This window comes from Varanus komodoensis, unplaced genomic scaffold (genome assembly GCF_004798865.1).
Source record: "Varanus komodoensis strain SLA01 unplaced genomic scaffold, ASM479886v1 scaffold20_1, whole genome shotgun sequence".
Lineage (NCBI taxonomy): Eukaryota > Metazoa > Chordata > Lepidosauria > Squamata > Varanidae > Varanus > Varanus komodoensis.
The window spans coordinates 3,088,044-3,112,676 of NW_025335587.1; the positions used below are offsets into that span (position 1 = coordinate 3,088,044).

The following is a 24,633-nucleotide window of genomic DNA, read 5'->3' on the forward strand; positions in this document are numbered from 1 at the left end:
GAAAACAAATTTAAAGCATCCATCCCAAAGATACTAAAAACTAATGAAAATATAATGAAAATCAGCCAGTTGTTAAAACCAATCAGCAGAAGTCCAAAAAACTTTCCCTTAGAAAAAGGCCATGAATGACCATTAAGGTACTTCTAAATGCCTGTAACAACAAGGCCTACTGGATCCCAGCTGGAAATGTATTTCAAAACTGTGAGGCCAGCACTGAAAATCTTTTTCCTATCTGCCACCCTCATTATTCTTACTGAGAAGCATGTGAGAAGTGCAGGTATGGGTGGGGGCTTCTTCCTCTACTTTTAAAAGCTACCACCTGTCTTGAGGAGTAGGACAGGTGGGGGGGGAGTGAAAAGAATGTTTAAAAAAAACCTGTCCATTGTAATGGTTAACAAACTATCCCAGAAGCTGAAATGTCCCCCAGATGTCCCCCAGAACATCCACCCACAATTTACCCTTTAGAAATATCATGGTGAACGTTGTTTTAATCCACACACAGTTTCAGTAGTACTGAGTACGAGTACTGAATTGAGCAGGTGCTTCTATGTTATTTTCTACATCCTTGGGTTGCACAAGTCGTTACCATTTATGTGGTATCTGGGTTTGCAGCAGGTACTGGTGTCCCTCCTAGAAAAATAGGGCTGCAATCCCGTATCCACTTATCAAATGGACGTTTCTGAGTAGACAGGTACAACAGGAAGTGTACAACATCTAAGCTTTACCTCTTCCATTGCTACCCACCTATGAGCATTAAAAAAAATTTTCAGGAGGTTTTATTGTCACTGTATTTCAGAGTTTCAGTAACATATATTTAGAAAATAAGTACAGTATTTAGACATTGAAAAAAATCCATCCCAAAGTAAAGGATAGCGCATAAACATACTGAGTGACAGTAATTATGCAATAGATTTTGGCTGATTACAGCTCATCTTTTACGCTGACTTTTCTTTTCTTTTCTTTCTTGTCTTCCTTTCCCTTTGGTTCTTCCTTTTCATTAATTTTATTATACACTACATCTCGTCTCTCTCTTCTGTTCCATTCTCTTTCCTGTTTATCAGAACAAATTTATATATGATTAATAGACTCAAACACACAACACTGCTTGACAACCAAACTCCCAGTGCATGAGAAGCGTATGTTAGTCTTTAACAGAGTAAATTTGAGTGAATTATTTAATTAAAAACTAAAATATAATACTCATCTGACAATTGTTTGCTTCATACTGAGAACTGTATGAAAATTACAGAATTGTCATATATCCATGGCATACAATTTATGTGAACTGTTCATAAGTAAAACTATGCAAACTTTCTGTGTAGCTTTCATTAAGGAAGACAGTAATCTGATTTGCACAACATGATAGTCCATTGCAGGGTAACTTACCTCAAGGAGCACTGGAAAATGCCACCATCACAAAGTTGCAACCGCCAACGAGGGGTTGTTGAAGGTTGTGTTGGGCCTAGCCTGTGTCACTTTTAGGCCTATGAGTTCAAAGCCAGATTTATATTCAGACTTAGAACAGGATAATTGGGCACTAAGTCCAATGATATGAAACTCAAAGGCTAAGAGCCCAACTTTGCCTTTGAGCAAAGTCGCCTATGAGGTTTCCTATCTGATTACAGGCTGAAGGAAAAGAAGTCTTCATTTCAGCTACAGCTACAAGATGAGACCTTAAATCATACTTCTTACATGCAACCCGAGAAATCTTGTATAAGAGCAAAGAATCACTTTTAACTAGAACAAGGAAAACAGAATGTAATAGATTATAATAATCTTGTTAGTATTTTTATTCAGAAACATGCACCACTGGACATCTAAGCAAGGAAGTATATCTCTATTAGATTAAAAAATAAGGAGTAGATTTTAATTTTGTGAAAAGCTATACAGTTACTTACGTATGTAGCACCCCACATTTCATTTCCAGCATCTTCAGCATATTTTTCATCATTTGTAATAAGGAAATTATTGAAAATTGTACCAGACCTTCCCTGTTGGAATTAAAAGGTAAGTCTGCAACTGTTTAATTGTATGCAATCCAATCTAATTTGCAAGGGTATAAGTGAATCTGCCCAACAAGAATGGTCCACCCTGACCCTTACCCAAAAACACTCATAATGTAGGACACCATTACAAAGATACAATAAACCAGAATGATGTACATCTGGTGTGGTTGATACATTCTTTCCAAAAGTGCACTTTTAATTGGGTCTCTGTTTTGCTCTCAAAGGCTACATTAACAGTTGTTAATTAGAATTGCATGGTATATGCACAGCATTACATTTTCCTGATTTGCAGAAAATGCACTACAACAGTGGTCTCCAAACTTTTTCAGGCTTCTGCCCCCTTTCATATTGAGTGACAACACAAGTGCTCCCATCTCTCTTTCTTTGTGTTAGAGGAGCTAGTGTTGTCATACCTTAGCTGAATTAATACTCCTTGCTTGCCCGACTTCTCTCCCCCGCCCCTTGTACCCACTCTCACCAGGGCATGGGGGAGGCACCATGGTGAACAGTGGCTTCTGGGGCTGCAAGAAAGTGAGGCAGTCTCCTTGGCAACAACAGTGGTGATGCCAGTGAAGCAGGTGTGGAGGGCTTTGGGTGCTTCCTGGCTTAAGAGGCCCGTAGGGAAGAGGCATGCAGCTATGTCACAACTTGCTCGGCCCCTCTCCCCCACCCCCCACCTTATCCCTGCTCTCACCAGGGCATCGGGGGGGGGGGGCACTGTTGTGGATAGCAGCTGGCAGAGTGTATGTATGTCAGATCACATGCTCAAGCTAAATGTTTGTCTTAGCATATGATTTTATTTTATTTTATTTATTGCATTTGTATGCTGCCCCATAGCCCAAGGGCTCTCTCGGTGGCTCACAAGAAACAACAACAATTTCACTTAAATATTACAATATTTATAACATATTAGCAAATATTTTACCTTTCTATGCTTAAGAAACACTTCAATATTCACTTAATATTCACATCTCAATATTCACATCTTAAACACAATGCAGTGTTGTAATAATCATAATACAATAATGTAGATACTGAAGAGCATCTGTGCATGTATGTAGAAATACAATATTGTAAAACAAACCTAATAGAAGAAACAGTTCTTAAAACAGTTGAGAACGTTTTTGAGGTAACATTAACTGATGAGGATGATGGAGATGAACCTGGTTCTAGAAAGTCAGGGTTTGATTATGCTGCTGGGGTGTGGGCGTTACCACTAGAGTCGCTTTCTTGAAGTAGGCCTCAAGGGTTGTTTGTATAGCCATTTTCTTCTTATCAAAAATGACCTTGTAGCAGCTGACAGCCTGGTTACAAGGGCAAATGCAAAAAAAGGACCAAAGGAGACCTAATGCCCTACATGTGTCCTGACACACATTGGCTTGGGTATGCTCAAGCTGACACTGTAGAATGAAAAGCCATGAAATACTCTATGAAAATGAAAATACTCTATGAAAAAAAAATACTCCATGAAAAGCCATGAATACATGTGCTGGTGACTTCCCGCCTTGACTTCTGTAATGCGCTCTACGTGGGGCTACCCTTGAAGACGGTCCGGATACTTCAATTGGTTCAAAATAGAGCTGCCAGGCTGCTGACGGGGACTGGGTGTTATGTTCACATGACTCCAGTTCTCCGTCAGCTTCACTGGCTTCCCACTGAAGTCCGGGCCCAATTCAAGGTGTTGGTGTTGACCTATAAACCCCTAAACGGCTTGGGTCCTGGTTACCTGAAGGAGCGCTTACATCCATATATGCCCGACCGCCCCTTGAGATCTGCGGGAGAGGCCCTTCTCCGGGAACCCTCCATGAAAGAAATTAGGAGGGTGGGTACTCGGAGGAGGGCTTTCTCTGCGGTGGTGCCTAAGTTATGGAATGCGCTCCCCAGAGAGGCCCGCCTGGCGCCGTTGTTATTTGTTTTTTGGCACCAGGCGAAGACCTTTTTATTTAAGCGGCATTTTAATTGTTAATATTATTGGATTTTATTTGGCCAGGGCGGCTTATTTTATATTGGTATTTTTGCATTTTTAACTTATTGTTTGTATTTTTTTAATGTTATATTTTTTTTAACTTAATGTTGTAAGCTGCCCCGAGGCTTCAGCGAATGGGATGGCATAAAAATGCTTTAATAAATAAATAAATAAATATTTCTAGGTAACTAGGCTGCTACTGATGACGTGTTGCATAATTCCCTTGAGATACATTGCATAGTTCTTTAGAGATAGCCTTGACAATCTCTAGCGATTCATATAGGGTTTATTGTAGTCCTTGCATTCATAAGCATGGGTTACTCTACCCATACTTACCTGAGAACTACCAGTAATTGCTGACCCCCCCCCCCCCCCCTTTCCCCTTTTTCCTCATTGCCTCCTTGGATCTTTCCACCTCCCCCAAAGGGACAGGACCACCCATTTGAGGAATCACTGTACTAGAAGATCACTCATACTTAAAGTATTTTCTAATTTCTGCAACCAGAAATTCTAATGTTATGATTGAATCAAAATGCACATATTATAAAGTTTTCAGACATATGAACTTGTTTTCTTAGTTGACTACTTCTTGTATGCTGAAGAATGGGATATTTATATTTCATTATCTGATGGTTAGAATGTACATTTAAAATGCTAATATTTTCCTGTATTAGGAAAGCTTATGCATTTATTAGGATTTCCCTGTAGGTATGATGCCTAGACTCTTTAAGGAAAATGCACTGTCAGGTTGCAGAGATACTCACACGTTTCATATCAGAAGCCTTATAGTGTAATTCTATACAATTCTATTTAAAAGAATTTTGAAATGTCGAAGAACAATCTAAATTAACTTAAATTCTAACTTATTTTTATTTGCTGATTTTATAGTTTTTATGCCTCTGTTTAATGCTTATATACACTGTCTGGGAATTGCCTCTGGCAATGAGATTTTATTCCCAGATAAAGTGGTATAGGATTATAGCCTTAATATATAAATTTAAGGGAAGCTTATATGGCCCAACTGACTTACACTTCACAATAAAAAATAACAGATGTATGTTGTTCTGAATGTGTCACAGTGATGCATTATAAACAAAGACCAGTTTTTATAAAGTTATTGACCTGCATTCTTCTTCCCCATAACATCTTCTAAATGGGAAATTGAGGTTACAGTCCAGTACATAGTTAACCTGAGAATATGTTCCATTGAATTAAATGGGATTCCTTCTGAGTATACATGTAGAAGACTATACTATCAAGCATACTGATAAGATACCAGACTTTTAAATGCTATTCTGTTAAACATAGTTTCTATACTGTGCAGTCATTTTTGCATTTGTAAATAAAATAAAAACCTCTGCATCACAATTATCTAAAATTCTGGATGCTGTAGGATGCCTAGTATTCTGTTATCTAGATGTTCTAGGTAACAGAGAAGTACATACTGAGAGTTGACAACTCAATAGTGGCTATCGGCTTCCCAACTTGCAGTGGTACAGAAACTGCAAGAATGATCTATTCCAGCTTCAAATTATTGTGAAGAACAGGAAAAACAGGTAAGGCAAATAGAAGTGGTCTCCATACAGATTGGTCTTGTAGTGTTTCAAAAGGACACAGTACTAAAACAGAGATGATTTTGCCTATATTGTAGTGAAAAAGGAATTTACAATGTATCCAAATATATTTCTCTGATAATGTATCAGAGTAATATAAATGTTAAATAAACTATATCCACCTATTAAGCATCACCCTACTTTATCTGCAATTAGTACTGCCTTCTTAATCAAAGCAAATACATAGCAATTTTTGCACGCCATCAATTCTTTGTTCTCATTATCTCAGAAGCCCCTATTCCCAAATTATTTACTCTACAATAATCCTACACCAGAAATCCTGGCTAAGCAGAAGTTTTAAAGGCTGCCCATTATATTGTATACTTAGTTACAGAAGAGGGAAAATATACTAGATCATCTTTCTAAAATGAATGTACTGCTTCATATTTTTATTCTTTTAGATGAGGGAATGAGTCCAATTAGGAAGTGGGCCAACTTTTCCAGCTTTGTGGTATGGAATACAACCAGGCATTGTTGTAATTTATAAGTAATATCCAATGGTGGCACTGCACTAGTGCAAATCACAACTTTTTCTTTGTGTTAGCAAGCAATAACATCATGCTGGTGTTGGTTGCACCACTTAGATTCTCCCAATCTTTCTAATTAAAGAATGTAGTTTTCAAATGGTATAATATACATACCTGTAAAATTTCTAGGCCAATGACACTAATGTTAAAATATTTGTAAAGATGAGGATCTGGTACATAGTCTGGATTGTCAACTTCTGGCTGGAACCATTTGCCATTATAGTTGGGGTTTTTAATTATACGAGGTTTCCAAACACCCTAAAAAAAGTATTTGAGACAATATTGAATACTAATTTTAAAAAATTCAATCACAATATCTAGTGGTCAACATAACCCTTGAATAAAACTCTAGGAAAATTTAAAAACCAATACTTCGAATGTACTGATTTCATTGTTCTGTTCTGCCTCTGTCGTGCTGTATCCCCCAGAGTGTGTTTTGGTTATTGGGTGGTATACAAATGAAATGAAAAAATAAATGTTGAAGACTTAGTGTCACTGGGTGCTAATGAGGCTTGGGTTATAGGATGTCCGCTATACATCAGGTTTTCCTCAAAATCTGGGGAGGTCAGGCTTCCCAGGGAAGCAGAAAGGGGAACTGAAAAGCACCATGGGGAGCTCAAAATGATACTGGGGCTGAAATCCAGACAAGCTAGTCAGTGAGATAGTTTATGCATGTGATGGTGGGTTGTGATGTGTACCAGCCTCCACTGTGAATATTCACGCTATGGATCACAACATAGCATACTGTAATGTGCAAACCTGGGCTGGTTAGCTTGTTCTGCAGATAACGAGTTACCCAGAACCCATGGGCTTCAGTCGGGTACTCGGGTGGCTTGTTAACCACAACAGACCAGTCTGAGTTTCTGTGTCATACTAAGCCATGGCAACTACCTGCCATAGTTGAATATTCAATATATTACCTTGGACATACTGCAATACATGAGGACTTAAGTCACAGTTGGCACCAGCTAATCAGTCTGTATGTTGCTGATTGTGACAATTAATTAAGCAGGAGGTTGAATTACTTCAGGCTGGTTGGCCCCACCTCCATACTTCTCTCTTAAAGGGACTTGGATTTTTTTAGCACTGTCAGGTTGCCATGATGTGCAGTTGCTGTGAGATGCTAGTGTCTTCATGGAAGACATACTCAGACTTCAAGAATGACAATACAACCTCCTCTGGATGCAGGAGACAGATTTCCTGCAGCCTTCCTGGAAAACTAGGTCCTTCCAAGGAAAAGCCTTTTCATGCTTTCTTTAACCAAGTTCCTTCCCCTAACTCAGAAGCCTCTTTTGATGAAGTAGGATCAGAATCCTCCAAGGACAAGGGTTACCATTGGCTATGATGATCATTTGAAGATGTAACGACTCACATTACCATTCTGAGTGTAGGACCTTCCTGAGAAATGTTATGGTGCAATAAAAACAACCCTCAACTGTTGACTTCCACTTACATGATCTCAAATATTTTATATGTGTTGTAAATCATGCTAAATGCTTTTCATTCTATGATGATAATGGAAGTAACAGGAATGTGAACAATCAGAATAAGAACAAGAGAAAAAAGGAGCTGACAGCTGATGCATGAATAGAATGAAGGAAGAAAGGTCTGGAAAAAGTCAAATGTACTAGAAAAATGAAAAATATTAGTATATACCCTATTAGTACGTCCTAAATATCCTAGATTGATAGAGACATGTTTGGAAATCTGAGAAGTGAAATGCTTGAAAACTAAAAGTTTGAAAGCAATAAAAATGTGGCAAGAAGCTAACACAGTAAATTAGGATGATAGGTGACAAATCATAATAATTGAAGGAAACCATAGACATTGGTTTTATCAGAGAATGTGTGGAAATTCTCAAAGGGCGGCCACTAGCTACTATTTGAAGATGGGCAGGAAAGAATAAAGAGAAGGATAAAGGGGAATACAAGCTAGAGTGGCTCAAGATGAGAAGCAGTGTTTTAATGTATCAAGATTGAATGTCTACCAAGCTGTAGTTATTCATATGTAAACTGATACCAGTCTTACTTTATACGCAGGGTTTGAAATCAAAGGTGGTGCCCACTCCCCATCCATATCTTCATCCCAGTCTTCTGGCTTTGTCACATTTGGATCAGGAATTCTTTCTGGCTGGTCCCAATCCTAAAACAGTAATGGTCAAGATACCCAATTAAGAGCATACTTCTTCCGGCCTTAATATAAGTTGGGTTGTGTGTCTATCCAGGCAGTTTAAACTCACATGCAATCCACCTCTGTGTGATTCAAAACTTAATCTTTATGGAAACCTAACATAAATATAAGCAAATAATGAATACAAGATCAATATTTTATCATTGAGGTTGATAAACAGATGACTTGGATGTATGAGAATTAAGCTCTTGGTTGAGGTGAAGAAGCAATTAAAGACTAGTCTTTGAGCTTGCAATCCCCAGCAGCAACAGAAATTTAATCCCAAGGGATGTTTCTTCCAAACAGAAGAACAGGTGGCACAAATCAGATAAACCCTTTCCCCAGAAACAACTAATCAGTGTATGCCATCAAGGCCTGATCAGTTGCTAACAAATACATGGAGAATAAACTAGAACAATTATAAATGCAAGCTCTAGGGAGCAACATAACATAACAACACTACGTCCGGTTAGAGTAGAACAATAATTCTGTGTGTGTTTATACAGGAAAAAGTGCTACAATTCCCAGCATGCCCCAGCTGGAGTTGTAGCACTTTCTTCTATATAAGCATGCATAGGATTGTACCCTTAGATTGATTTTATCAGGAAGAGATTAAATCTCAATCCTACCTTTAAAATACTTGTCCATTTAATAGCACTGTCGGTTGATTAGTAGCTTTAGAATTCAGTTATTTTGATTTCCCTTGTAAAATTTCAACTATTCAAGAAATTAATGATTGGTTTGCATTATTTTTGGTTTCATGGCATTCATCAAAACCACTGCAACTGCTATCAGATGCGAGGTCTGTTTGTATTAACAGTTTAAAATGCCCCAAACAGATGAATGTCTGCTTCTGGTTACAATGGCATTCTTGGGACAAAGATCTGGTAAAGTTCCAGATCCTTGGATCTTCAGGCTCTAATATTTGACACTGCAGTAATAGCAAATAAAATAGATCCAGATTTAGATATATACACCTGTCTACCTCGCTTCCTTTAATAGCAGCCCCATCAGTCTCCTGAAAATGCTACACAGGGAGTTGAGGGACTTTGCTGAATGTTGGCTGAGGTGAGGGGGAAATCCTCAAATGTTATGGATAAACACCTTCCATGAGTGGATGGAATTCTGTGGATTCCATCCACAATGCAGATCTTGGATCCAACCCTTTGTGCTACCATACTTCTATAATCATTGCATATTTTATCATATTTTACAGTCCGCCCACATCCTACCAAAAAGTTAAGATGCTGTGTTTCCTCATCAAATGCCTATGGTTCTAAAACTGGGTTTCAGGAACACTGTGCCCTATGGGCCTCAAAGGGAGGGATACAGAAATCTCAAAACACTGCAAGGGAAACTTATAAGCAAATTATTGTGGCTTATTGTGTTGTGTGTACTCAGGAAAATGATTTTTATTCAAGCATCCTTCTATTATTCAGTTTTAAACTACAAGGCATGGAATCCACTGAGATCCAGTACTGATTTAGTATTTTGGATCTTAATTACAACTAAGTGGTGGCCTACAGAATGACAGTAAGCAGCCTCTTTTTTTTCAACTGTAAAACAGGAGCTATGATAGTCATTATATCTGAATAAGCACTATTTAATAATGTAAACAATTAAAGTAAAAAGGGAACTTTGCATACTAGATAGTTCTAGAATTAGCTGCAACAGCTATGTAGCTGTAACTCATGTTTGTCATCAATGCAGGCAACAAGAGACCACCAAAGGACAATACAACTAGTAGGGCAGCCAGTTTTGACATACAGAATGCAAAGCCATAATAGTCAAAGTAAGATTTTACATCTGGCTTCTTGTCTTCAGGATCTTCAATAATTTCCCTTTCATCCCAGTCATCAGGTTTTGGCATATCAGGATCTAGTATCTTCCTTGGAAGCAGGAAATCCCAGTCATCTTCTAGGTGGCCAGCCTCAGTCACGTAATTATCAATCTTCACTTCATATGTTAAATCTGGGCGTACTATTAGAGTGTAGAGATGGGTAAAATCGTCGGTCTCAAAAAAGAAGAACAAAAATTATTACATAGCAACAAAAATTACTTTCTAGTTTCCAAAATGACCATCACCCTTGCCTGTTAAATTTCATATAAACTAAATGAAAAACAGGACTACTGATGTTCTGCTTGTACTCCATCAGTGGGTGAATAGTATGGAGACCCAAAAGGTCAATGATATGCTTCTTACTGGAAAGGAACAGCTGCATCTCTTGCTCTATGGATGGTATGTGTTAATAGGTCACAAAAGTGGCAACCCGCACATCAGTGCCCCCGAGAATGGGCACAGTACTTATCACTCTGCTTAACATTCATGCAGGCACTGGGTTTCTCACATTTCTACTAGCAGTTTCTTTTTGAGTCTGCTGTCCACTCCATCTTTCTTACACCAATATTTTCTTATTTCATGCAAAGATATTGTTACTTCTAATTTTTAGGATCCTGCATAACTTAATCTGCTCCTTGCTACCTTGAAAAGGTTTTTCCATTCCTAAAATATTTTTGGTTTACAAGAGCTGAGCAGGGCTATCAAAAACAGGATATTTTGGAGGGCATTCATTTATAGTGACTCTGCAAGTCAGAAATGACTTGACAGCACATAACAAAAGTATTCTTGCTTAACTGGTCTCATTTATGTCACACCCATTTCATTTTCACGTGCATTTTTACCATATCTACTAGTTTTATTTAAGGAAGAGGGCTGAATTCAAGTTTTCGTGACATTCTTGAGGACTGCATTCCAGTGCTGGGTGGGACTGAAAGCAAAAGGAGCAGGGCCAACATTCAAAAGTTAACAGCGTATCTTAGGATTGTGCTCTTACGGCTTCTTTAGCCCTTAGAGAGGCATTTCAACATTTTAGAATGGGGAAAAAACTGCAAAAAGGGACCAAATAATTTAGAGATGGGGGAAAAGGGTGTCACCTTCTGGGGAACCTGCGGAATAGATGTTGGCCTGCAGGTCTGATGTTCAACACTATTAACAGAAAACATATTATTATAAGCTGGAATCTAGAGCATTTTTAGTTGAGAATCTAATCACTAAGCTAAATGGGTATTCTCCTATGGCAAGGTGTGGAACAGGGTCATTGCTAAAGCCATAAAAGATTCAGGGTCCAGGCCCACAGGATACAAATCTGCACAAAATTTACATATGCTAATTTTATCTCTATATAGGAAAATTTAGAAATAATCACTAGCTTTTATTTAAATATTCCAGAAGGCAAAATCAGCCAGTTAATTTGTCATCCACACAATTCTTTAGATTGGACCCTGTCCAAGATCATCTTAAATCAGCAATTCCTCTTCAAATACCATTAACATTCAAACTCTCACTGTCCTTTCTCCCTTCTCTTTGCAGTCTCTTTTCCTCTTGAAGGAAACTCACTTTAACCCCATCTTCCATTGGCATCAATGGAAGATTTTTAGCTATGCAGTAGTGGGATGGGGGGTACAGCATGAGAAACAGAAGGGCTAACCCTTCTCAGCTGGGATGCCCCTAGAAATCCTAGATTTGTGAATAGTTCTAAAGCTCACAGACATAGACTTCCTCCATGGGCCCTAGCAATGCCCCTGATATACAGGACTATAGCTTAAGCGAATCATGCAGTACAGATTTCTTGTTCTCCAAATTACTTCTTGTACAGGTTAATAGCACTTAAAATGAGGATTACTGAGAGTAAGCATTCTATATTACTTGCAGTCAGTTTCTAGCATTTTAAATAATCTGTAAGCAATAAACACTGAGCTAGAATTTTGAAGACACTGCTTCACTCAGATTTTCTTCAACAGAGTTTTACTTTTGTGTTGAGAACGAATTACAAGAAAACAGAACGAAGCAAAAAACACCATTAGTAGGGGAAAAAAGCCAGCAATGAAAAAAATTAGACATTGATATTTCTGATACCAAAAAACATCCTGATTATACCTCACATGTGATGTTTTTTTTAGTCATGTAGTACTCATCTTTATAGTTGAAGATAACTTGCACTATTTTTTTGTATTTTCCGCATATATCGGGACCTAGGGGGAAAAAAACAACACTTTAAAGATCCAAATGATTTTGGCCATATTTGTACCTAAACTATAAGGTATGTGTCCCAGGACAGGATTGCTCAGACTCCTCCTTCCCAAGGTCACAGACAATGCTGACCTTGGAAGGGGGAGCCAGATCTGACCCTCAACCCCTGTGTCCACAGCCAGAACCAGGCTAGCTGTTCTGAGGTCAGAAAAGCAAACTCAGAGGAAGAAAAAGGGGTACTAAAAAGCCCATCTAGCAAAATCTGCAGGGCAGGAAGATGGGGAGGCAAAGATTGCCTCCTTTGCACCTCCTCTCCTGCACAGGATTGTGCACTTTTGGGTTTAGGGTTTCCAAATTACATAGGGCACAATTGATAGCACCATACTGCTTTTTCCATCGAGTGGGTCATAAATATTATCTGTGCCATATAAAATAAACTAACAACAGCATATACATAAAACCACATAAATGAACAGCACTGAACACACATCAAACTAAAAACATTCAGCATTTGTGTTTACTCCGGTGTGGAAGCATGATTAATCCCACTTGAAGGGGTGTTCCACGTGGGTACCTCTTTGGTAGAGTTCCTATCACTGACAGCAGAAGAATCTGAAGCAGAATCTCAGATATTGGCTAGAACATGTAGAGTGAAAAGGTGGTCCTTAAGGTATCCAGATTTCATTTAGAGCTAGTTGAAACTTAGAACATTAGAGTGCCTTACATTAATCTACTCTGGAGGTCACTAGGACATGAATGAGTGTCGTGGTGAGCACTTTCATCAAGAGACAATTTAGTCAGCACACCAGCAGAGACTGGAAAATGCATCCCTAGTCACTGACATTAACTGTGCATCCAGTGGAATACAAGTGGGTTGGTACTATTGCACTCATGAAACAATAATGTTGATCAGATAAAAACAATACTGAATACCAAGGATGTGCATCAGATTTAGCCAAGACACAAGATTGTGGACCTTGTCCAATGGCCTTTGGACCATTTCTGATATTTCACAGGCTTTCCTCTGAAGTGACCATACTCAGTACTGGACCCTACATGAACTCTCGGTAAGGCAACTGTGTGTCTCCACAATTAATGCATTTTGGTTTTGTTTCTCAGAGCTCTGATACGGGGGATGAGGAAGGAATGTGGTTGAACGACTAACATGCTAATCTCCTAATTAGAAAGCATATTTTACCATGGTTTTTCCACTCGCTGGGCCTTCAGGGAAAAGCAAAATTCACTGTGAAAAAGTCTTAAACTGGCTTGTAATCACCATAACTCCTTAGCCTTTGCACATGTCCTTCTGAAATTCTACAAATTTCTTATCTGGAGACATCTGAATGATGTACGTCATTTCATACAAATTGTGCCCCAAAAATGATGGAGAGGGAAGGGGCAACTGCCCCCTAAATCAAGCCACCTAAATTTTAGGACTCTTCTTTCATGTAACCCCCTGCACCTGTCCTTCTGAACTGTCTGTCATTTTCTTGCTTAGGACCACCTCTATGCTCTGTTATTTTTAAGAAGACTAGTTAATAAGAAATGTAGGGGATACAATCCAAATATAAAGGCAGAATTGATTCACTCAGAAGAGACACCAATCCCTGCAAATTTCATTCAACTCTGCCAAGAAATGAAAATGTTATTTGCAGTTCACTTTGCAAAAGTAAAATAAATAAAGTGAATAGCAGAAAAACAACTGTAGCTATTTTTTTCTGAAATTTGGCAGGCATAGTCCCTTCTTGGTATGCCTGCAAATTGTCTCCATTTCTGATGAACAGACAAAAAAGTTCCATCCATTTTAAAACATTTTTAAAAAGTTAACGGGGAGTCATAAAACCTCAGATTTCCAAATTCTGACTCATCTTTGGTACTTGAGTCGAAACAGATGGCATCTGAATCAATTTCAGAAGAATTAGGCCAATTTCTGAAATTCCAAATCAGGGACCAAGTCAAATCTGTACCTGAAAAAGATCCTGAACAAATCTTGCACATGAGCAAGAAGCTCACCTCCACAAGATACTAAGCTTGATTAATATTAAAATAGCTTGTTGGGATTTATATAATGCTGTTTTAGAAGAGTAAAATATTATTTTATTAGTTGTGTGTTGGTTTTATCACCTTTGAGTAAGAATTCATAGTGTCCACATTTGGAATATTAAACCGTTCATTGCTAACAATTACTTAGATTATATAGTTCTAGTCATCCCATCTTAAGAATTCATAGCACTAGAAACGATGCAGAAAAAGTAACCAAACTAGTTAGGGGTTTGAAGCATTTTTTCATAGTAATTTAAGGGGCTTTTAGTTTAGGAATTAAAAGATGGCTAAGAGGGAGTTGCAATACTGGTTTGGTTTTTTAAAAAAATCTATGAATAGTGCAAAAAGGAAAGAGCTATTTTTAATTTGATCGCATATAATACAACCACCTGGGGTCATCCACTGATTGACATTAAGTTCAGAATTAAAAAAAGAGTGCTTAGCTAATTTATTGTATTCAGTGTGCAAATAATATTTTCAGTGAAATTAAAAGTTTTATACCTAACCTTGCAATCTATTGATAATTATTAACCGTGATTACTACTTCAAATCTCCATGTGTATTTATTTGAAATATTTTTATTCTGCTGCTCAGGCAAAAAGGCATCCATAGCAACTTACATATATTTAATTTGAAAAGGCAGTTTCTTTATTTAAAATTTGTGTCCCACCCTTTATAGTGGTTCAGGATGGTGATAAAATAGATAAATAAGACATAGCATCACAATAATATATAAAAACAACATTAAATGATTTGGGGTTTGTTTTATTCTACTTCTTTATTGTAAGTCATCTGGAGACCTTCTGTAGGGGATGGGATAGAAAAGCTTTTAATAAACAAACAAACAATAGTAACTTTTAAAATGCTGGGAAAATTAAAAAGTTCCCTCTCTGTAGGCTTATAATCTAAAAATGACAAGAAATGGAAAAAGGGAAGAATTATTATTTTAGCAGGCTTAAGAATTCTCAATTCTTTTAATCCTTCATCTCTCTCAGTTCAGCCTGGAATGGCTGCTGCTCATAACTGTGCATGGAGGAGAAGCCTTCCTAAAGGAAGCCTTTAACAGGGCATGTGAAATGGCCCTGCTCTGGCTCCAAACAACCTGCTGGAATGGCTGCTGGTTTATCATCATCAAATACAGTGGACATCCAACAGATGAGGACTGCTGGCTTCATATCTTGCTTGCCGTATTCCAGGAGGCATTGACATAGCTTGTAACATGAAATTGATATTATCTGTCTACCAGACACTGAAGAGAACTTACCAAACATAATATAGTACTTTGAATCTTCATTCATAGTCTCTTGATTAATGTCTTCAGGAAAAAGTTTAATGTAGGCACCACCACAATCAACGTGTTGGTCGTATTTTACTGTGTACTGCACCACTAAGGTCTGGCCTTCATTGTTGAAGGGCCGAAACCTTGCTGACACAGCATAATATTTAGTATCTTCTGTTGTCTGCAGACCTATAAAGAGAAACTGTGGTGAAGTATTTAAAGAAAGCCCCCGTTTGAATCAGGTGTCCCCGGTGGTGCCTATGAAGGGATGCCATTGTGATGTCCACAAATACCCACACTCAAAAAAACCCAAAAACATTTACTTGGATTTGTTTATATTAATACCAATTAGTATATAAGCAATGTATATAACTTTCTTGCAATTGCACATAGACATTGCAAGTCAACATGGTTAAAGAGCTATAGTGGGCTGCCATGCTGTCTGAACTGAGACCATTTCCTGCAGGATAGCTTGTTTTGGAACAACAAGCCATCTTGACAAAGCTTGTTTTGCTCTAGGGGTTGTTCAAACCATCATGGGCTGTTGCAACATCTGAACCCAGGAGACTGATCATTGGATTCTCAGTGAGTCTTTTCAATGTCCTTATATTTGTCTTTTTCAAAATTGTAGGTGCTTAGGAAGGTGGAAAACTGTGAGCCACCGCCCTTTTAAAATGCATTCTTTACAGTACTACCCAGGAACTTGTATGTATGCATACATATTTTCTTTGACAGGGATATATACATATTTGTACACTTATGTATCTAAACTAGATTAGTCCTGTCAAAATCTTTTCAACATGTAATCTGAATTTTGATAGTTGTCTAGCCTCTGTGCTTCCATAAAAGGGGTGGCTCACACTTTTCCAACTGCTTAAGCACTGGGAAGCTTGGGAAAGGGTGCAAAAGAGCAAAGACACAGAGGATAGTCAGCGCCAACCAAACCAAACAATTGGAGGATCTCATGATAAAGAGGGTGATGCACTAGCCACCTCCTTTTCTGAGCAAAGATCATTTGTGGCATTGCTTTCCCTTGACACTGTCTGCTTAAGCTGCCAAGAGAACATGAAGTAAAAAATAAATGTATTTGAGGCCTCGCTGAGTCAATGGCCATGTTTGGTGCTGCCGCACTTTGACAGCAGATAGCTCCTCTTCGCACACTGCTCAGGTGAAGCTTCCTGTTTCAGACCTCTATGAGTGCATAGCTCTGTACCTGTGCAAGTTTGCCTTAAAATAATAATTTAAAATTGTCTATACTTCCTGCACTTAAAATGTTTAAAAGAGATAATAAATCAGTGAGAGCCCTGTCACTCAATGTTAACCTGGAGATAAATGTGATCTCTGATGATAAAAAGGGAAAACAGCTACAGTGAGTAAAAAAGGGATTGCAATTGTGGTGGGGCCCATCAAGCCAGTACCAGTTGCTCCACCGTGCCACTTGGGCTTCAGTCATAAGCGGTGACCCAGATGGCCTCAGTAAGAGTTTTGCTATATTCTTGATAAGATGATGACTTGATAAGATTACTTCCCTGTATCTATGGAGGAGTCAGTCATCTAGCTCTGAATGACTCTACAACCCATTGTGGGGACAACTCCTACCATAAGCCATGGTTGTTGTAGTGACTTGTTGCCCTGAAACAAGCTTCCCTGCAGAAAGTAAGCTGGATCCAGAGGTCACAATAAGCGGAGCTGGCTGGAGCCGGGGGTCAGACTAGATGGCTCAGGAGGCCTCTTCTGACTCGCTGAGTTTTTATGGGCTGTCATGTCATGGGAACCCACTCTCAGTTATAATGACTCCTGTTCTTTTTGGCAAGATGGCCCAAGAAAACCAGTTCATGGTCATATGAGGCTGGAAAACCACTTCATGATCACTAGAACTGTTCATCAATTGATTCCACTGAGCTCTGCCTTTTGTAGGCAGGAGACCTGCTTACTTGTGACCTAGGTACAGGCTTGATATTTGAAACAATAACTTAAATAAACTAAGCCAGACTGAAGCATTCAGCAGTACTTTATTTAAAATATTTTCATCCCATCTAATATCCAAAGCAGATCTCTAGATGGCTTACAAAAGACAAAAATCATAACAGTACTTTAAAGGAAACATAATCTTTGATATATATATAAAACATTTTCAGTACAATCCATTCAGCCATTAAAATACTGGGTAAATAAAAAGGTTTTGGTCTGGTGCTAAAATGAATCAAGCATTGATGCCTGGCACACCTCTCTGGGATTCAGGTTACTTAGCTAGGGCACTATAACAGAAAAGGCCTTTCACTGGGTAGCCTCTAATGTAGCCTTCTAGCCATTTTCAAAGAGGGTTCCTGGAAAAGGACCTCAGTGGAAGATCTCAAAGTTTGGGCAGGTATATGTGGAAGGAGATGTTCCTTCAGATATTCATATCAGAATATATGAATATCTGCAGAAGTTACATCCTGCTTACTTCTGGCAATGTTGAAAATGGTAATCAGCCTCTGGGCACACCCCTACAGTAAGTCTTTAAAGAACATTCCTCACATTTCACAATTGCCTCAGAAAAGAAATGCATTCCTTTACCTTTATCTTTTTCTCTATCTCCATAAAATCTTCCTGATCCTATCCGAAATTTACCATAATCAGTTCTGTGTCTAGACTGAACCCACCGTTTCTGCCATTCATCTGAAAAAGAAGAAGTACCATTAAAGTTTACTAAAAGAAAATAAACAGCTATTCTACATTATGGACTCATGAGTATAAACTTATTGTTGGAAAGTTCACTAAAAGAGAATAAACAGCTATTCTACATTATGGACTCATGAGCATAAACTTATTGTTGGAAAGTCAGTGTTCTATAACAACATGACAAGCTGGGATTTGATTCATTCAGAAACGCAGAATTATATTGGAACATTCACACAACAGAACCTACACCTTTCTTATTTACAAAATTATTCAAAGTTCTTTCAAGAACTCTAACACAAAGACAGTAAACCTTTATAACTACTCCTACTGAAGCCTGAATTACATTCAGTTATAAACAACCTCCTGCCCAAGTATTTTACTTAGGAATGCTTAGCTATCACAAAAGCCTACATGTAATTCCATCTGGCACTTGATACAACTGCTCACAGATCCCAAGGGAGCATCAGTACATGTTGAATCATGTCTGGTGAATTGCCTGGTTTATTTCATATTTAAATCATTGAACATAGGGCTAAACCTTCTGTGAAATGTAATAAATTGACTGATTCTCTCATTTTATGAAGTAATCTTAAAGTGTGGCAAAGGTAATTCTAGATGATTATTTAGTTAAGGTAAGTTTCCTGGAAGAAGTCTTTAACAGAAAGGGTGGGAACAGATGCAACAATTTGTACTGCTTTTCCCATGGGACATAAAGAGACCGGGAGAAAGGAAGAAACAGTTGTAACAATCTCTATTGATCTGCCCATGGGGTATAAAGAAAAAACTGAAGGACGAGAGGAAACATGGTAGGAGATAAATGACAGACAGGTAGTACGTCCTCGCCCATACTTTGGCCTCTGTTTCTAGGAAAAATCTTCAAGAACAATTAAGCAAAGCCAAATCAAACTAAAACCCAAAACCTAGCGTCATTTTATTAACATATTTGACTTTCCTTCTGTGTGCAACAGAACTAAAACTAAAATTATAAGCTATACAGAACTAACATAAGGGCGAGTCTTAAATTAGGAAAGTGAATACATATGCCTTTTTTCACAGAAAGGACACTGTTTTTATAAAGAGAATATATCTTTGTTAACACACACTAGAGGTTACAGGAGAGACAATATTAATTCTTCATATTACTATTTTTGGTTACCTAGTCTTACTTAAACAGATGAGAATATTAACTCCAGATACACCATGCCCTGATGGCATCAGTTACCAATTCATGTCCACTTGGCTATGCCTTTCTTCCATGCATCACTCAATAAAATTGAAGTACAACTTCCTCTGAATATTAGTCCGCCTACCCTCAGAAAAATGTTGCTAAAATCTGGCCTTCTCTCATGGTTCTGCTGTATATGATTTTCTATAGCGGTAAGTAGTAAACACACACATGCCAACAGAAAAGATATTATAGGAAAGACATTTTACAATTATTTATCAATTCATTTAATTTTTACAATGTAAAACTCATAAAATCAAACTGGAATACACCTCTTAGAATTAGGAGATTGAAGAAAATTTAGAATTTAACATTTTCTTTTTAGGATACAAAAAAGGCAAAATATCACTTACCTTCATCATTAAACTCTTCCCTAAAATACTCTTTTGTTACAACATTATCCTGCTTCTCCTCTGTAGGGGAAGGGCTATCAGCATCGTCAACTAGGTCTCCAAATACCAGCCCTATTAAAAAGGTGCCTAAGCAAATCAGCTTCATTACAGATAGTATAGTATCTTAAAGTTGCAGGCTACTTCTTTCTTCTTTAAATGGCACTAGGAAGATTCCAGCAACTTCTCTGAAATCTCTTACCTCTTCTCCAAAGCCACAATGTTTGCCAGACTAACAGTCATGGTAAGCAAATTGATCCCTTCCATTGGCTGGCATGTATGAATAATTACACTATAGGGACCAATCAGAGGGGACCACGCAATTGAACTAGCACCGAAACTACCTGGAATGTCTCAAAGGAAATTAATTTTGAAGATATAGGTGCCATGACCTAAGTCAGATAAATTCACACTTGGCAAATGAATTGATTTCTTTGAAAGTTGTTATTGTTCTATAATCATAAAAATATTCGAGAAGGCTACAATTAACAGTGTCAAAACCTAGATGTAAATAATGTAAAATGGCTAAATAACCAATAATCACACCATTTCTCAATCTACAACTATCCCTTGATTCAGAGTATAGTACATCTTCCACCTCCTTAACCTTGTGGGTCTGTAATTTTTCTATGGGCAAGGTCCTTTAATTTTTAATTACTGTGGTACACTGTATAATAATTTTGGTGTTTCCTAAATAATATAAAGATGATCATATAGATGAAGTTAATTTTAACACTTATGTATGCTGGACAATTAACTACTGAATGAATTGTATGGAATTTATATGAGAATCACATTGATAAAATACAGTTGAGGTAACTGGGAGAGAGAGTACATGGTTGGGATATGAAAATATAACATGGCATGTAAGAAACATATAGAAGGAACCAAGACAGTAATTACCACCTTTTAAATATTTACATAAGGTAAAAAGTTTAAAGGATTAATGAGATTAAAATTATTGTATAAAGAAAGTAAACTGATTCCAACAGTAGGCTCAATCCTATGTATGTTTAGACAGAAAAAGTCTCACAACTCCCACTATTCCCCAGCTAGCTTTCTCTGTCTAAACATCTGTAGGATGTAAACAAAGAGTATTCTAACATAGGAAAGTGATATTCGACACAGAGGGTAAGTTCATATGACTTAACAGCCCAAACTGTGAAACAACCCACAGTACACGATAGTTGTTCATACCATAGGTTGTTCTCCCACTCTTTCCCCTGGTCCTCCAGCCAGTATCCCCGGGTCCTATGTGGCAGACTCCATTTTCTCTCTCCTCCTTGCTCTGATCGCAACCCTTTTTTTCCTTTTTTAGAGTCTGCTGCTGCTGCTGGCAACAGTTGCTCCAAAATAAGAAAACAATAAACAATATATTTTAAAAAAAGTTGCTCCAAGTGGCACTTTGGAGAGACTGTCACTCACTCCTTTCCTATTTTTGGAGTTTTGTGAGTGGCAGAAATATCACAATTAAAATTGTATTTTCCCTTCAGTCCTTTGCAGGTGTACACCTACAGTGTGGAGTCTTGTCTGGCTAATATCCTGGTAACTGTCAAAATGTAGTAGGCAACATCCACGAACACTGACCAAGTGAATTTGTATACAGCTGCTTTGTGCAGTAGCTGTCATTTGGTGAACTATCACCAAAAAGAGCAAGCAGTGATGGGTGTTATTCCTGAATGAAAATATATCTCATTCTTTCAGGTGTGACATGGAATTTTCAAGTATTGCCCAGACAGTTCTCAGTGCCCTTTATCTTTTCCACATGCCTCCAACCCTTCTTGAGGTACTTGTAGTCATTCTAATTGTAGCCTTCTCAAGGGAGAGCTGCATCCTAACCCCTTTTCGTGACCACTTTGACAGCTGTCAAAAAGCAAGTGTTCTATTTTAAAAAAAAACTATTTGACAAATTTGAATAATTCTTTTGCACAGAAAATAGGCAAATGTGAAAGCTTCATATATTTCTCTGTCCCCCAAATTATGATCAAATTCACGTAAGTTTTTTTTTAAAGAACATCTTATTTTAACAGATTCTAGGAAAGCACAGACATTTAGGGAAGTGTGCAAAATGGTGAGGGCCAAGAACTATCAGAGCAATACTTAAAAAAACTAAAGGGTTATATCCAAAATGGTGGAATATACTTGCCACCCCCACTGGGACAACACCGCCCCCAAAAAACCCCCAGTGTAACTTCCTGTTATCCTAACTATAGAAGTAGGAACATCTGCTCCTGGGTTGAGTTATTGACATTTAGCTTCTCTATTGAGTAAGAAAGTATACCAGTGATTGAGAATAGCAAGACCATGAAGAACCGCCTCATCCAGGTAATATTTCTTGCTGACTCATTGCTATTTTCTTGGAGATGAGGCCAACATAGCATATTGCTATTTCCAGGGTAAAGTCTAAGGTTTACATTTTCTTTTTTGTGAGGGACTGGAGAAGTATCTTGGAATTCTCCACAAAGGGGCATTTTGGTTAGGAGACCTGAATGATAATCATGAGTAGGCATGTTTTTATTTAAACCCTTTGTTTTTCATTAGTTTGAACACTCTGTTTTATATGAAGTCTCCTTATACTGTTGTTTGTGAATAGTTAAGTGCTGCTTTTTAGCCTTTTCTTTAAACAACTAGCTTTTTCATTGAGGTTTGAACTATGGGCCCAAGAAATTTATGATATGGGAAGGTAATTTCAGCCTGTAATACTAGTTACACCTAGAACCAAAGTTTCTAATGTTAGGTAAGTAGAACAGACTTTTTCTACCTAGTGCCTTCCAGATGTTATGGAATTCCATCTTCCAGCATTCTTGACCATTGACCATGCTGGCTAGGATGGGTGGGAGTGATCAGACATCTTAAGCCTATTTGCTTTTTTGGTCACTTCTTCAGCCAAAAGGTTGTCTTACCTGCTAGTCCTTAGGAATTGCTGCTGTTGTTTTGACTGTCAGTATGGTTCATAACACTGGTCTACAAATTATTAACCTCCAAGATAAAATGTGCTAATTCTTACAGATTTTGATTACCTGAATTAGAAAAAATGTGATAAAGGTGCCAATTGGCTAAAATTTTCATGATATTGCACAATAAAGATTTACACACAGGAGGGTATATTTGCCTACAAGGGAGGGAGGTCTGATGATCATGATGCCTTGTAACTTCTCAACAAAGTACAGAAGAACAATGAAAATGATACCACATGGAAGTGTATAAATTTATCTTCACTTTGAGACTAAAGATTATTACCTGACTGTAATTTATTCTTTTATTGTAAGGTACATTTGTCTTGGTCAGATTTATGCATACAGTTACATCTGGTGGCTTGTGAAAGTGTCATTGCATAACATTTCCAAGGAACATTTGCGTGATATTTTCCCTCAGAAGCGAAGATGCCTCAAAACTGTGTAAACAGCGCAGATGACTTCTGCTTTCATTTGTGGCAAGGTTACATTTGTATCTCAAAAGTGCAGAATGATGGAAGTGGTAAAAAAGGCATACCACCTATATTTTGGATGCAAAATAGGAGATCAGGACAAGAGTTGAGCCCCTCATTATTGTTGTATTACACATGCAACTTATCTGCATCATTGGCTAAACAAGAAAAAGTCCATGCCTTTCACAGTCCCAATGGTATGGAGGGAACCCACCAATCATAGTAGCAACTGCTATTTTTGGATGGTTCCCCAATTGCAAAAGGGGTCTCAAGAAAGAAGAATGGACTGTGGAATATCCAAACATTCCACCCTCACTGCGTCCTGTACCCCACGGTGAGGACTTGCAATTCCAGATCCACCAGAAACCTACTCTCTACACTCAGATGATGATAAAGATGATAATTTTGAATTATTTTGATGCAATTTTTGACCTGAAGCTGTATCGTGGAAACTAGAGCCAATTAATACTGAGGACTTAATTTTCCTTTATTAGTGACCCAATTCTGGTAAAATTTAGCTACTTTAATTTCTGAGGCTTTCTCCTTTTAGGCCACTGAATACAATCTCTTTCCTCTGACTTGATTGTGGATGTGAAGGCCAATCTTAACCTGTATTATTGAGACTTCCATAGGATAGCTGGGGCAGGGAAGAGGTTTATTTGTGAACTGTACCTTATGTGGAGGCCTTCATATCTTGGGAGATTCAGGACTTCATGGCTACCATGTGAACCACAGGGATGTTGCAACATAGTATGTTAGCATTTTAAAATTTGTTGAAGTTCTTTTTAGATATTTACACAGCTGCCAAGCTTGCTTTGATTTCATAAAGCTTTACACTTTTTAAAAAGTTTTATATTTTATTTAGCACATTGTTTTATCCATTATGAACTGCCCTGAGAATTTCAGCTATCAGGTTGTACAGAAATGTCATGTCATACATTAAATTGGCTCAACAAACATAGCAGGATACATACGTGATGTAGTTTTTTTCTACCAGGCAGAAGAATAGTTATCTGAAAGTGAGGGATGGTCAGATAACTTTTTATTTATATTTCAATTGGTGCAAAATAGAGCTGCCAGGCTGCTGATGGGAGCTGGACGTTGTTCTCATATAACCCCAGTCCTCCGTCAGCTCCACTGGCTCCCCACTGAAGTCCGGGCCCAATTCAAGGTGCTGGTTATCACCTACAAAGCCCTGAACGGCTTAGGACCTGGTTACCTAAAGGAGCGCCTGCATCCATATATGCTCTCCCGCCCCTTGAGATCGGTGGCTGAGGCCCTTCTCTGGGAACCCT

The 24,633-nt window shown here is 38.0% G+C and overlaps 1 protein-coding gene across 1 annotated transcript; it reads right to left on the reverse strand.

Moving 5' to 3' along the window:
- Window positions 1-758: 758 nt before the first annotated feature.
- LOC123023510 (calreticulin-like) lies at window positions 759-24,087 on the reverse strand. Its single transcript, XM_044430336.1, has 10 exons — window positions 24,011-24,087; window positions 21,109-21,257; window positions 18,193-18,294; window positions 15,619-15,822; window positions 12,219-12,313; window positions 10,086-10,295; window positions 8,141-8,254; window positions 6,227-6,370; window positions 1,899-1,991; window positions 759-1,050 (listed from the first exon to the last, which is right to left on the reverse strand). The coding sequence occupies exons 1-10, from the start codon at window positions 24,085-24,087 to the stop codon at window positions 922-924; spliced, it is 1,317 nt and encodes a 438-aa protein (XP_044286271.1). The 3' UTR covers window positions 759-921.
- Window positions 24,088-24,633: the final 546 nt, after the last annotated feature.

Coding starts and splice junctions, on each gene's coding strand:
- LOC123023510 (XM_044430336.1), bottom strand. CDS start 24,087: ATGTTGCAACATCCCTGTGGTTCACATGGTAGCCATGAAGTCCTGAAT. Junction 15,823..18,192: donor AGATAGAGAAAAAGATAAAG/GTAAAGGAATGC, acceptor TTCTCTTTATAG/GTCTGCAGACAACAGAAGAT. Junction 8,255..10,085: donor CTGAAGACAAGAAGCCAGAT/GTAAAATCTTAC, acceptor TTACTGTTTTAG/GATTGGGACCAGCCAGAAAG.